The 15,058-nt window shown below is 31.6% G+C and overlaps 1 protein-coding gene across 1 annotated transcript; it reads right to left on the bottom strand.

Moving 5' to 3' along the window:
- Positions 1-468: 468 nt before the first annotated feature.
- On the bottom strand, positions 469-4,561 carry LOC100818424 (transcription factor bHLH123). Its single transcript, XM_003540991.5, has 7 exons — positions 4,025-4,561; positions 2,954-3,593; positions 2,405-2,512; positions 2,156-2,221; positions 1,892-1,957; positions 1,737-1,787; positions 469-1,144 (listed from the first exon to the last, which is right to left on the bottom strand). The coding sequence occupies exons 1-7, from the start codon at positions 4,366-4,368 to the stop codon at positions 995-997; spliced, it is 1,425 nt and encodes a 474-aa protein (XP_003541039.3). The 5' UTR covers positions 4,369-4,561; the 3' UTR covers positions 469-994.
- Between the last annotated feature and the right edge of the window lie 10,497 nt (positions 4,562-15,058).

Below are 15,058 nucleotides of genomic sequence, written 5' to 3'. Positions count from 1 at the left end.
TTTTAGAAATAAAAGGGGGAATAATTACGTACGCATACGTCATTTCAAATCTGGACCATCTCCAGAACTTTGCGGAGGATAAAAACATTTGTGGGTTTTCTCTTCTTTTTACATGTGCTTCCAATAGAAGCCCCTCTATGTGACCATTCATTACAAAGCACAAAAGCATATGTGCAAGCATCTCCAAAATAAATATGGTAAACGTAAATATTTAATTTGAACACAATTTTGACAAAAAAAAAAAACTGAAAGGGGCAGTGTGGGCCACCCTCTGACTTCCACTTACATATTCTGAAGGAAATAAACAAATCAAAAGTGAGATTTCCAATCAAATGACATATCCCACACTCACTCTCTCTTCTATATTTCAATGATTCCTTCAATTAGTTTTAGTTTTTTTTTTTTCCTTTTTCTTGAACTAAAGCGGTAGTTCCAGCTCTATTCACAATAAAACAACAAGAAGAAAAATTAACAAAGCTCCTTTATCATCTTCGGCTAACAACAATTTTTCTATCTAGCTTAGACCAAGAAAATTTAACAAAGTTCCCTTATCATCCTAATCCTCCACCCCCTTGTGTGCATAATACATAATTCTTCAATTATCATAAAACAGCTTATAAATTAATAATATTGTGCTCCAATGGTTCCAAAAATTGGCACAAATTAATTATCTTACCCTTGCATCATCATTCTGCATGTAGTTGGTCTTTCAATATGACCCTTCTTGTGAATGGTCATTTTCCCTTTCTTTCGTCTCTTTTCAACTCTATATCCTTTTTAATAAATAATATCTTTAATTTTTCCATCACAGGAAGAATTAATTAACTTCACATATTTATGTGGCCTTTTTCTCTCCTGTTTCATATCTTTTTCTTTCATCTTATCATTCCCAACTTGGCCAGGTTTTGATAAGTCATGCATGTTGTTGTTGCTCAGAGTACTGCTTCCATGTCACTTTTGCCACCCATATTAATTAATTAATGAAGCTAGCAAGCTATCTGTAAGTTCCTCCGAATGTTGGTGTCCAATACTCAACTGTGGGTTCGTGAGTCACTGGAAATGTACTAGAAACTGGCACCAGACATAGCCCTCGGCTTCTAAGATCCTGCTTTGGACCCTCAGATTCCTTAGATTTTCCAGAACTCTGCAATAAAAGGACAAACAAAAAAACATTATAAATATAGACTCCTAAGTTTTGAACCAAATTATTAGCATTAATGCATATTAATTATAGTTGTTCTGTGCACAAGAATAGATCCACTAACATTCAAATTTCACGTAATCTTGTTATATTGAAATTTTGTATCTACCTTTATTTTCATAAAACATTTAGAAAAATTAAGTGTAGTACAGTAAAAATACTATCATCCATCTATGAATTGTTATATTTATAATAATTAGACTCTATGGATAATCTTTTATATAAATACTATAAGAAAAGACAAATAAAAATATAAAATGAACTAAAACTTAATCTTATAAAGATATATAAATTGATTTTGACATATGAGATAAATTCAATATATTTTAATTCTTATTTTCTTTTCCATCTAATTAAACAGGATCTTAGTCATCAATTTAAGAATCTTTAGTGTAGTAGTACATTAAAATTAAACTCGAAAAAAGAAATGAAATTCCAACATATATAACACGAAAAAAGTTTGACGTAAAAACATTCAGTTTCACTTTGAAGATAATTTTCAAGAAAATGAAATGCATAAATATACGTATACTACCTGCTGATGTTGTATTGGAGCACCACTTTTCATATACGGGGTACTTAGCACCTAAAAATTAAAAGAGAGAAAATAAACAAGATTAAAATTTCGCTAATATTATAAGCTTTTCTGAATAATTAATCATATGTTAATGGGAATTTGATGGGACTTACAGTCACTTGTTCATGGAGGAATTTGATATATTCAATGGCTTCAGAGAGCACTGACGCTGTATCAGTCTGGCACACACACAACATTGCAAACCGATTTTTAAAAACTTCAAATCAATAAACATTAGTACAATCACACTTGCCATCATCATCTTTTTTTCTGCTTTCTCATATATCATAAATACACGCAAGAAATCATAGTCAACCACAAATAGATATACTATTAGAAAAGAATTATAGATGATTTTTTATCAGAAGCTCTCTCACCTTTCCGAAAGGTGAAACCAATTGTTGGAGTGCAGTGATTCTGTCCCCCATCTTCTCTTTTCTCACCTAAGAACAACAACACAAGGGTATATCATATTCAATGTTTAAGGACTCAAAAACCGAAAAATAAAATATAAGGGAAAAAGTATATATGATAAAGGATAAATAAAGATAGGGAAATTAAAGATAAAAAGTTTAAAGCTAAATAACTTCCCCTTCTTGTTAAAAGGTTAGTTGCACTTATTGTACCTTAAAAGCTGGCAAAGGTGATGGGGTTTCGTTCCTGGGCCTTTTGGGTGCTGCCTCACTCCCACTTTTCTTCACCACACCACCCGAATCTCTAACTTCAGATATATTCTGCAAAATCATGGATGAACAACATTAAAAAAAAGCAAAATAGACCTCAAATGCAGTAGTGTCTCATTTCAACCCTATGTAAAATACAAACTTCATTATTTGTGTATTTAACCCAGAAAATACGACATTTTTTTCAAATTTTATTTAGTTTTAATCCTTATAATGAAAATAAAACATATCATCTTTTATATATATATATATATATATATATATATATATAAAAGAAAAAGACAATAAAGTTTTAAATAAGAAATTAATAAAACAAAAAGGTACATAGATTTTTAGAGGTTTAAAGTATCTTAACATAGTGGTGAAGAGTATAAACAGTTTGTATAAAGTCTTAAAAGTCTTAAGTTCAAACTTTATCACGGCACGGTGAAAGTGCATATAAGAAAATCAGTGTTATTTACATGTATGCCATGCAACGTTGAAATGGAATACCTTCGATTGTACATCGAAATTTGATGTGGGGAAGGGAGGTTGCAAAGAGGGGATAAAGTTGGATCGAGAATCCTTAATAGCAGGCTCAGAATTAGCGTTCCAAAAGGGAGCGTTGTTGGTGAAATGCAACTGGTTATTGGGGGGTTGTTTTGGCGGAGAAGCTCTCAGAAACTGAGGAACTTTAGACCAAGAAGGCACCAACTCAATATTCGAGTTCAATCCATAGCTTGCTGCTGAGTAAGGAAAATTCATGGCACCACCACCTTGGTGGGGTTGTTGTTGGTTGTTGTTGCTCTCTTGTCCCAAAAGACCTTGCAATATTGAAGAAGGGTTCCCAACATAGTCTATCTGAAAAGAACAAGGCAAGCCTTGGCTTGTGACAGTGCTGTCCCCGGAGCTGTATTGAGGAGAAAACTGTGTTTGGTCCAAGGAGAAACCCCTCTTGAATTCGTTGCTTGATGACTCAGCTGAGAACAACTTTTCTGGTTTCCAATGAACTTGTTGATGATGGTGATGGTGGTGTTGAGACAAGCCTATACTGTTGCTCCCACATTCTTGCTGCTGAAAATTTGTGCCCGATGAGCTCAAATTCTCTTGCAACATCGACCTGAAACTGTTCTCTGAACCCTTCTCACCTCGCCTGTATCAATCAAACACACACCCCAAAAAAGTTACAACTTACAAGGTTTTTTTTTTAAAAAACAAAAAACAAAAAAAAAAGGATTTGTGGCCGCAATTTCAGCCACAACGTCAAGGTTTTTGAGATCGTCGTGATTATAACATAAGACTACAGTTGCGGTTGCATTGGCCGCATCTGTCTGCAATTTCACGTAATATCAAGTATTGCGACAAAACTGTAGCGGTGACCGTAATTTAAACCTTTTTTTTTTGCATCAAAATTTTTCCTTTCTGGTAAGGTAGAATGAAAGGAGAGAAAGAAAAAACAGAAAATGAAAGATCCAAAAACTTTATTTTTATTTTTTTCTCTTTTTCAATTTTTATTTTTTGAGGGGTATTACTTTAGAGTAATATTGTTATAGAAGTCTTTCTCTTGACACAGACTACACTTACAGCGGCAAAGATGCTTGACTCCAGTCCATGGCTTGAGATGAGAGGCCCAAGGCCATCATGTGAAAGTTGGGGTCATTGGTGGAAGTGGCTGCTGGTGATGAATCATGAACTTGAAGCTGCTTCTGGTCATGGAAGACCACAGAGGAACCACCTGAGACAGAGTTGTTATCCATGGAAGAAGACCTTGTTGCCATGTCATGTTGTTGATGTTGTTGCCAAGAAGCTGCATAGCTTCCAATGTTGTTGGTGAGGCCAGAAGAAGATTGTGATTCTCTACTCTCAAATCTCACGCTTCTTGCTGTTTCCCACCAGTTTCCACTTGCTTGAAATTGATCATCTGACATGGCTGATAATATAGTACTTGTTGGGGGATTCACTTCACCGTGATCTTCGCATAAACATGAAAAATATTTTGATGAAATTAAGGATGCTGTGTCAGTTATTTTGTGTTATTTCGGTGGGTGTAATGTAATAATGTGTGCGGTGCTGGGTGAAGGGGTGAGACTAATAGAAATGAATGAATGGAAAAAAGGTTCAAAACTTTGGAGTATTTATATTGGGGAGTGAAGGGAGAAAAATGGGTTTGGTGAGGGGAATGGGAACAGAGAGGAATATGGTTGACGCTCTTTGACAATTCAGGGGTGATTAGACAGTGCAATTAAATTAAAGGTCATTTTGAAATAGGAATTTGGTTTATTCTTTATTGTTATTTCTCTGTAGAATTTTCTCTTTTTCTTTATCGCTGGCTGCCGCCTAAAAATATACTAATTTTTTTATAAAAAACAAAAGAGTAAAAGATGATATTAATTTAGTATAGTATAATTTATGTATATTGTGAGGCTCAGTTAGATTTAAAAGATTTTTTTATCTTTTCATCAATCTCAAAGTAACAAATTAAAAGCACCACTTATAACCCGTGGAATCAGTATCAAAATTCTTTGCATTAAATGAACATTAATTGAAATTCAATATTTATAAATTTTTTTACAAACACTCGTTACTTGAAGATTTCTAACCTGTCACAGTGAGTTTTAATTATCAATAAAAAGGATGAAGCATTTAATGTTACTAAATGCTGTAAAATCGCATTAACTTTATCCTTAATTATCAATAAAAAAGATGAATTTTTTTTCTGAGTACATTTATTGTATTAAAATTTGTTTGTTCTTATCCTTAATCAAAATTCTTTGCATTAAATGAACATTAATTGGAATTCAATATTTATAAATTTTTTTACAAACACTCGTTACTTGAAGATTTCTAACCTGTCACAGTGAGTTTTAATTATCAATAAAAAGGATGAAGCATTTAATGTTACTAAATGCTGTAAAATCGCATTAACTTTATCCTTAATTATCAATAAAAAAGATGAATTTTTTTTCTGAGGACATTTATTGTATTAACATTTGTTTGTTCTTATCCTTAAACAAAGATATACAATAAATGTACTTATAAGAAAATTCATAAATGGTAATAAGAATAAAGTAAATAAAATTTCATAATATTTAGTAGCATTAAATGTTTGGTCCTTTTTATTGATGATTAAAACTCATTGAGATATGTTAGTAATCTTCAATTAAAGAGTGTTTGCAGAAAAATATATAAATATTGAGTCATGAATTAATGCTCAATTATTGCAGACAGATATTGATGTTGATTTCAAGTGTTGTAAGAGGTGCTTGTGTTACTTTGAGATTGACGAAAGGATTAAAATAGGTAACTTCAACTAGATGTTGTTGAATGTTGCTCTAATTCTTCTGGATGAGATTGATAAGCTTGCCACAGAGAATAATTCTGTCCTTCCTCAGGAGAGTTGTAATCTTGATAAGCTTTAGAGGGTCATTCCTCATAATGTGTGTAATGTTATAAAAGTAGCGGTGCCTCTTGACATAACTCGACGGAATGATGTTCCAGCTTAGAGACACACAAATGATGGCAACTTTATGATTAAATCCTCTTACAAAGCAATTGTGGCTCAAAAAGATGATAATGGCCTTTATTACGCACTATATGAAAGTAGCGATGGCCTGAAAGAATGAGAGAATTCATTCATGGAAAGTTGATAGACAAGCAATGCTCACCAATGAATCAAGATATAGAAAGGGTCTAACATATTTGAACTTGTGTCCTCTTTGTCAGGAGTCGCAACAATCTATCACTAATGTCCTTCGTGATTGCATTTTTTCCCAACATGTTTAGAGCAAACTTCGAATGAATTGACAACATCTCAATCTTTCATGAACGATTCTCGCACGTGGATGCATGATACCATCACCATATATGCCTTCTTCTAATGGAGAGAGGGATTGGGATGTGGTGTTTGGCATGGCTTTATATTTCTTATGGATGAATATGAATGATTTTGTTTTATATTTTTATTTATATATTTCTTCTCTTCGTCAGTTGATAGCTTGATTTGTCGTATCAGAAGGATAGTCAATAATATTAAGCAAACATGGAATATCAATCTTGTTTGCAACGTCAGAGGGGTATAGTTTGGAGTGACTCATCTATCTCATGAGACCTTTGAACCCTGAATAGTATAAGCTTAACTGCGATGGTGCAATTTTAATGATTGAGGGTTAATGTGAGCCTACGTACAGTTGATTTCAATTGGTGAATATGATAAAAAGAATTCATTGTTGCTGGAGGCCTATATTCATGGAGGAACATTTTTTGTGAACCGAATTATGTGGCGGGCGAGTTCGCCAAATACAGTTGTGTTAATTATTATATTTAATATATATCTTATTTTATATTATAAAGTTACATTATTATATATATAAATATTACTCAACAAATTTTTGTATATGAAGCTATTAAACTCAAAATCAAATATTATTTTATAAAAGATATATTAACTAATTAGATTTAAAATATTTTTAAGTATAAAATATTTCAACCCAATAAATAAAAATCATTCAACAAAATACAAATATATTTAATAAATTAAGTTTAATAAAATTATTATATATTTATGTAAATAATTACATTATCTTATAAATATTAAATCAACAAAAAGAAAGTGAGTGAAATTATACAATAATAGCATAAAATTATAGAAATTAATAAGTAATAAATAATTATACAAATCGATCATTCAATCAAAATGATAATAACATATTTTATGTAATACTGAACATAATATATAATACATATTTCATTAAAAAAAATGAAATAACATGTTGATAAAAGTATCTTATTTTTTATGATTTGACTTGAACAAAATTATTTTCCGTGAAAAATTTTTGTGGTCTCTATTATAAAAGAATAAAATAAATTAATTTATAATAGTATTAATCAATCGATTTAAATTTGCTATGTGATATAAGTATATTTGATAAATAAATTTTAATATATCTTATTATATAAATTTTTGTATATGAAGTTATAAAGCATAGAATCAAATATTATTTTGTAATAAATATATTAACTTAGATTTCAATTATTTTTTAGTATACATATTTCAACCTCAGAAATAAAAATCATTAAAAAATACAAATATATTTATTAAATTAAATTATCATATATTTATGTAAAAAAATTCATTATCATATAAATATTAATTCAACAAAAATAACTGAATGAAATTATAAAATAATAACATAAAATTTAATATATTTTATGCTCAATATTATATAAAAAAGTTATTATTTTATTTGTATGACCAATCTGTAAAATTACTAATTGCTTATTAATTTTTATAATATATATTAAATATTTCATAAAAATTGATATAAAATGTTGATAAAAGTACAATAGTTTTTTTATGGTTTAACTCGAACAAACTTATTTCCCATGAAAATATTTGTGGTCTCTTTCATAAAATTAAAATGATTTAATTTATAATAATATTAATCAATCAACTTAAAACTATTATGTGATAAGTAAATTTTAGTATCTTATTATATAAATATTACCCCAAAAAAATTGTATATGAAGTTTCAAGCATAGAATGAAATATTATTTTGTAAATATATAAACTAATTCGACTAAAACTATTTTTTAGTATTAATTTCAACCACAAAAGTAAAAATCAGTCAACAAAATACAAATATATTTATTAAATAAATTTTATTAAATTTATTATATATTTATGTAAAAACAATTCACTATCGTATAAATAATAATTCAACAAAAAGAAAGTGTGTGAAATTATATAATAATAACATCAAATTTAATATATTTCATGCTCAGTATTATAAAAAAATATTATAATTGTATGATCAAGTTTTTAAATTACTTATTCCTTATAAATTTTTATAGTATATATTAAATATTTCATAAAAAATCATACAATATGTTAATAAAAATAAAATAATTTTTATGGTTTGAATCGAACATAATTGTTTCCCATGATGGATATTTGTTATCTCTATCATAAAATTAGAAACAATTTATTTATAATAATATCAATAATTTTAAAACTATTGTCACATAAATATATTTAAAAAAATAAATTTTAATATATTTTATTATATAAATATTACTCAACAAATTTTTGCATATAAAGTTATAAAATACAGAATTAAATATTATTTTGTAACAAATATATTAACTAATTAGATTTAAGAGTGGATAAACACTTAAGCTCAAATACAAATGAATAACTTTACTACACAAATGTTGAACTAATTAAGCATTGTAATGTATCATCTAGTGGTTTAAACTGAAATCACTTCAAATACTATTGCTCTTATTTGTAGTTTCCTTCTTTTATGTGATAGCAAGGCCTTGGTCACCTTTTATAGACTTCATTGAAAGTATCCGTTACGAGTTTAGCGCTTGTTTCTAATTTGACCATTGCCTCACAGCTAGAGGCAATGCTATATGTCATTCTCTTGTGGAGAAAAAAAGAATAAAAGTATAGACAAGTGCATGTGCTCTTCTTGCCAATGATAACAACCTCTGGGGAATATTCTTGTGAATTCTTCTATTCCCTTCTATTATGTTTTGTCCTTACTTGAAATTCATATGTTAGTAATTCAAAATAAGAGAAACAAAATGAGCATATTAAAGCTAAGTTCATGCACTTCCCTTTTTGGCTAACATGAGACTAGTATGTGAATGACTATTACTTATACTAAATATAAAACAATTTATGTAAGTGAATAAGTCCATTGGGAATGAGTTAAAGGAATACAATGTATAGGCACTAGTTTTCACAAAAGAATGGATGCTAGTTTATAACAACATGTTGGACACTGGATGTTAATCTTAGCAAAACAATTTTGGGCCTTGTGAATGGATGCGTACTAATAAGAGCTTTAGAATAAAGAATGAATACCAAGTGTTCTCATATGCAATAAGTCCTATTCACTAGAAAGTAATCCATAAGTCCATCAACAATTTATATCTTTGGAATCATCAAAATCATGAGAAGGATGTATCGTCCAGTTATGACAATTGACATCTAGACTTAACAATATCCTTCTTTTTTATGATGACAAGCCATATAAATTTTGATCAAGACAAAACATAATCATGTGATAAGGATGTAGATAAAATACGCATGATTGTGAGTTATGTATCAAAGCATATCAGAGCTAATATATATGAAGGTTTGTAAAACTCCCCTTGAGTTCAACAACCTTTATGCATGTATCAGATAAGGAACTAAAAGAGAAAAACATGTTAAGAATATATATAAGTAATAATGGATAACATGACACACAAATGAAACCAAACCACTTGTATTATTTATAAGAGTGCTTTACATATAAAAAACTTCCCCCCTTTTATAATTAACAAAAAGAAGTAGGGTTCAAAGAAAATGATGATTAGACATCATTGCCACTCTTGAGTTGGTGGTGGTGCTTGACTTAGTGGTGGCAAAGATGGAGATGGTGGTGAAGGTTCGACTTGAATATGCGTAGGTAAAATGCTTGGTGTTAATTGTTGCTAAATGGTTTGAGGTTGGACGACAACTCTCAGTATGTTCATTTGAGCCTGTTGATGATTCTATAGAAGCATCTGGTGAATTAAGTAACAATAATAGTTTGGATGGATTGCTTATATTGCTCACTCTCCAATATTTTTTGTTCAGCATAGGCTTACAATTCCTTCCTTATCTCCTTCATTTATTGCACCATAGCTTGAATGACTAGCGCTTGAGTTTCTTTATTCTATTTCAGCATGGCTTGATTCAAGAATTCTCAGACTTTATCTTCTGAAATATCACTGAGGGCAACAAAGTTGATAGGAGCAACATCATAGTTGCTTGTCAAAACAACTATTGCGTTAGGTAGATCCTTCTGCACTAAGGTGGCTTCACTTGAGAGGTCAGCCTACTTGGATGCAAGGGTAGGTTGACTAGATTGGACGACCTCATCAGCCTTGGCAGCATTAGACTTTATAAGGAATGTTGTTTGTTCATTTCAATGCTCCAGAGATATTAAGATCAACTAAGACCTTAGTGATCTTGGTACCATCTCCTCAGCTTGTTGTGAAACTCTTGCTTCATATCCAGCCTTTTACTTGGCAGATTTTTTTGTGGCTTTCTTAGCCTCAACCTCAGCATGATAGACTTTCTTTAACTCTTCTTTGTCAGACTTCTACACTTTATGGATTTAGATCACATGAAGAAATCTAGTGATTGGCATCCATATGTTGATCTTTACTTCCCATCTGATTTGTGGAGGTTGACAACCTTAAGATGGATCTGTGTTGCTTTGGGCAAAGATATCAGTGTAAAAAGGTGAGAGAGCTCTTGGACTTCTTTTTTATTTTCCTTTTCTTTTTTCATACCTCCTTTTAGAAGCTAGATGCACACACCGCTGAGTGCCGTGGATTAACCAGTGTGGTTTCATCTTGTCCAAGTCATGGTACATTGATCACAATAGCAAGAAGAGCTTTGTAAAACCTTGAAGGAGTGTGCTGATAATCATACCTCGTCTAGAGTGTAGGAGATATAGTGATGGAATCACATTGGGCAGGTTCTTAACATATTGTATATATTATCTCACTCATTTTGCAGTAATTCTATTTTTTCCTAGCAAAGAAAGCTACTGGAAACCTATTTTGATCAAACATTGGTGCCTTCATTTTTCTATTGTGCTCAAACTTTGCTAAGTTGGTGGGTGATGGAGGTGGACGTTGCCTTGGAGGTGTAAGTAAACGACATTCTTTTGAAGATATAGGAGCATCAAAAGAGACATCAACAATACCAAATTCCTATGAAGGAGAGCGTCATGTTAAGTCTAGAATAGCAGTGTGCAGTTTGGTCTCCCTAGTCTTTATCTTCCTTTGCACATTGAACGCAATGGCTGGTTCTTTTGGCTTAGGCACTAAAGCAACCCCCTGCTTCTTCTACACAACAAGAATGTTAATGAGTCTCAGTGCTTCTTTTCCTTTGAAGTTGAAAAGCCTCATCTTCATCTATTTCACTTAAATCTCTGAGTTTTTGGTTTGTTCTTTTATCCATAGATAGATTTTTAAGACTTTTCTTTGTGGAAGTAATCTTTGGTTGCTTACTGGGAACAGATGAAACAGGCATGGCCTCATGCTTCTTTTTGGTTCTCAACTCCTTTGTAAGAACCTCTTGGTCTTTTTCTTGTTTGCTTGTTTTATCATGATTTTTGTTTATCCTTTTCACTATGCCAAATTAGGACAAAGCGTCACCATTTGTAGCTATAATAGTTTTTATGCATTCTTTCCTCATTTTGGTTATTGCCTGCTTATCCACTTATGGAACCTCTCATTGGGCTTTGTTCATCTCCAACCTCATGGATTTGATGTTTCCAAGTCCAAAAATGCTTGACTATCATGGCCTTTCACCATAATATTATTTCTGGATGCCTCGTCAAATTCATTAGACGCTCAATAAACTTTTTGCTCCCGTAGGAGTTTGTTGACCAAAGTAGCATTGTAAATGACTTCGAGTCCACCCAAGGTCTTGGTGATTCAAAGAATGTTGACATAAATGGTGTGAGCCAAGTCAAAGGGTAGGGGTGACAAAACGGGTTCACCCGCCAGGCCCCAGCTCGCCACCAACCCATAAAAATCTGGATAATCTGCCCTGCCTCGCATTTCATATATGGGTTCAAAGTCTCAGCCCTCCCCATTTTTGGTAGGTTGGCCCATTGACCCATCAAAACTAAAATATTAAGAAAAAATAAATTATAAATATATTTTAATTAATTTTATCTTTTATAAATATTAAATAATAAATATTTACTAAAAAAATTGAATGTATTACCTTAAATTTTGAATAATAATTTATTTAGACAAAAAATATACTAATTAAAAATTAATAAATATATGTATAAAATACCACAATAAATATTAAAAAAAATTAATAAAAAACGGGTTGGCACACCCCGCTTTTCTCTCAACCTATTTTTAGCAAGCCAAAATGGGGTCAATTGAAGGGTTGAAAACCCCAACCCAACCCACCATAAAAAGGACAAACTTGTGCAAACTAGAAATAAAGTCTTTTGATGGAGAGCATCTCGTTTTGCCACCCCTATCAAACGAGATGCTCTCCATCAAGTGAAAAAGGACAAACTTGTGCAAGCTAGAAATAAAGTCTTTTGACCTAGTTTATGCAAAATACTCTTGTTGCATACATTTTGCCAAATATTTGCTTTGTCAAACAACAAATTGTATATCACTTTCTTTTGATCCTTGTCCTTGGAGAAGTTTTCCTTTTAAAGAACCCTTGGAAAATGTTCTTCATAGTTCTTCTCCTAGTTGTTGTGGTATTTGCTTCCTTCCCTCAATCATCCAATGACTTAAGCAATGGTCTCCATGAAAAGGTGACTTTGTTGCCAACTACATCGGAGACGATGGCATAAGCATTCTGAAACTCAACATAGCGCCAAAACCTTCCGATGAGTTTTGGGTGGATTGTCTGAAAGTGGTTGTAAAAACCTCTTATGCCATAACGCAACATCGGTTCATTCATATTCAAACTAATACCCTCCAAGTATTTGATGTCAAAGAAGTGCTCAATGTGGATGGTGGCTTCATTCTTAGTATGAATAATGGTAATTTCTTTCTTGGGAATGGCTGGTAAGAACTCTGAACCATCGTTTCCACTTAACATGATGAAAGGTTGAAGCTTTTTGGGGTTAGGGTTTGTGTTTAGAGTTCACAAAGAGAGCATTAAAATGAGAGAGAAAGAAAAGGTATGGGTTTTTTTGTGACTGAAAGGTTTGTATGAGAGGGAGTGTTTGTTTTGATTCTTGAAGATGAACTATTTTTTTGGGATTTTTAAAAAGTAATCATTAGGCTCGCTAATCAAAAGATGGCTCAGCAAAAAGCTCAACAACGCTCTATTACCAAAAACGTTTTGTTTCAACTTAAATAGCAGAAGGTTGATGATATGAAGACATCCATACATTGGATGCACATGATATATACATGATGCACATGTATCAATGTAGAATTATTGGATGATAAGTCCTCTGGAGGCTAAGTTAGATTGGACAACATATATATATTAAGTCATTCTTTTATAAAAGTCCATTCCAAGTTTATTCCTTAGCAGAATCAGCCTTTCTTCAGTAAGGGGTTTTGTAAATATGTTAACAAGCTAATCATTAGTGGGTACAAATTGTAGGTTCATTGTTCCTTTCTGAACACGGTCTCTTATAAAATGATGCATACTTTCTATATGTTTTTCCCTTGAATGCAATGTGGGATTTTTAGAAAGACTAATGGCAATTTTATTATCACAAAAGATAGGAATTTTACCCTCATAAATGTTGTAATCTTCTGACTGACTCTTTATTTAAAGTAATTGAGCACAACAACTTATAACTGATATGTATTATGCTTTAGCAGTGAATAGTGCAATTAAACCTTGTTCCTTACATGTCTAAGTTACTAAGTTGCCACCAATAAAGTGACAACTTCCACTGGTGCTCTTTATTTCCAATTTGTCTCCAACATAATCACCACCAAAATAGATTATCAATATGAAATCTTTCGTTTTCTTAAAGCAAAGACCAAGATTATAAGTACCATTCTAAAGATTCTTTTGACAATAGTTAAGTGGACTTCCCTTGGTTCTTTTTGAAATCTTGTACACAGACAAACACTGAACATGATGTCAGGTGTGGACATAGTGAGATATAGCAAGGACCCAATCATAGCTCTATATTGGGTTACATCTACCTTCTTAGATTCATTTTCTAGTCCAAGATATGTGGTTGAATGCATTGGAGTTTTCATTTCCTTTGCATGGTCCATATTGAACTTCTTCAGTAACTCCTTCATATACTTGGTCTAATGAATGTATATGCCTTTGCTTGTTTGCTTGATTTGTAGACCAAGGAAGAATATTAGTTCTCTCATCATACTCATTTCAAACTTAGTCTACATCAGTTTGGAAAAATTCTCACAAAGAGTTCCATTAGTAGTGCCAAAATTAATATCATCAACATAAACTTGAACTACAATGAACTGTTAGTCACAATTTTTGCAAAACAAAGTTGTGTCTATTTTTCCTCTTACAAAACCATTTTCTTTCATAAAGGAACTAAGTTTTTCATACCAAGCTCGAGGAGCATGTATAAATCCATATAAAGCTTTGTTAGGTTTGAAAACAAGATAAGGAAAAGTATCCATTTCAAACCCAGGGGGTGTTCCACATAAACTTTCTCTTGGATGAGTACATTCAGAAATGCACTTTTTATGCCCATTTGATATAGCTTTATATTGTTATATGCAAAAATGAAAGTAAAATGTGTATTACTTTAAGACGAGCTATAGGAGTATAGATTTCAGTATAATCAATACATTCTTGATGTGAGTAACTTTGGCAAGTAACCTTTCCTTATTTCTCACAAACATACAATTCTCGCCTAGTTTGTTTTTGAGCACCCATTTTGGTCTAACAATCTTCTTGTCTTTGGGTAACTCTACAAGCTTCCATAAATCATTTTTTTTAACTGATCAATCTCTTCTTGCATGGCTTTAACCCAGTTTTCATCTTGCATGGCTTAATCTATGTGTTTAGGCTCAACTTCTGATATTAGTGTATGCCCTTGAAGTCTAAGAAATGCTCTGGTTTGGACTCTTTTTGTTGGA

The sequence above is a fragment of the Glycine max genome, chromosome 12, assembly GCF_000004515.6.
Source record: "Glycine max cultivar Williams 82 chromosome 12, Glycine_max_v4.0, whole genome shotgun sequence".
NCBI lineage: Eukaryota > Viridiplantae > Streptophyta > Magnoliopsida > Fabales > Fabaceae > Glycine > Glycine max.
Note: the sequence above shows the minus strand (reverse complement) of the source record. Positions and strands in the feature narration are given on the sequence as shown.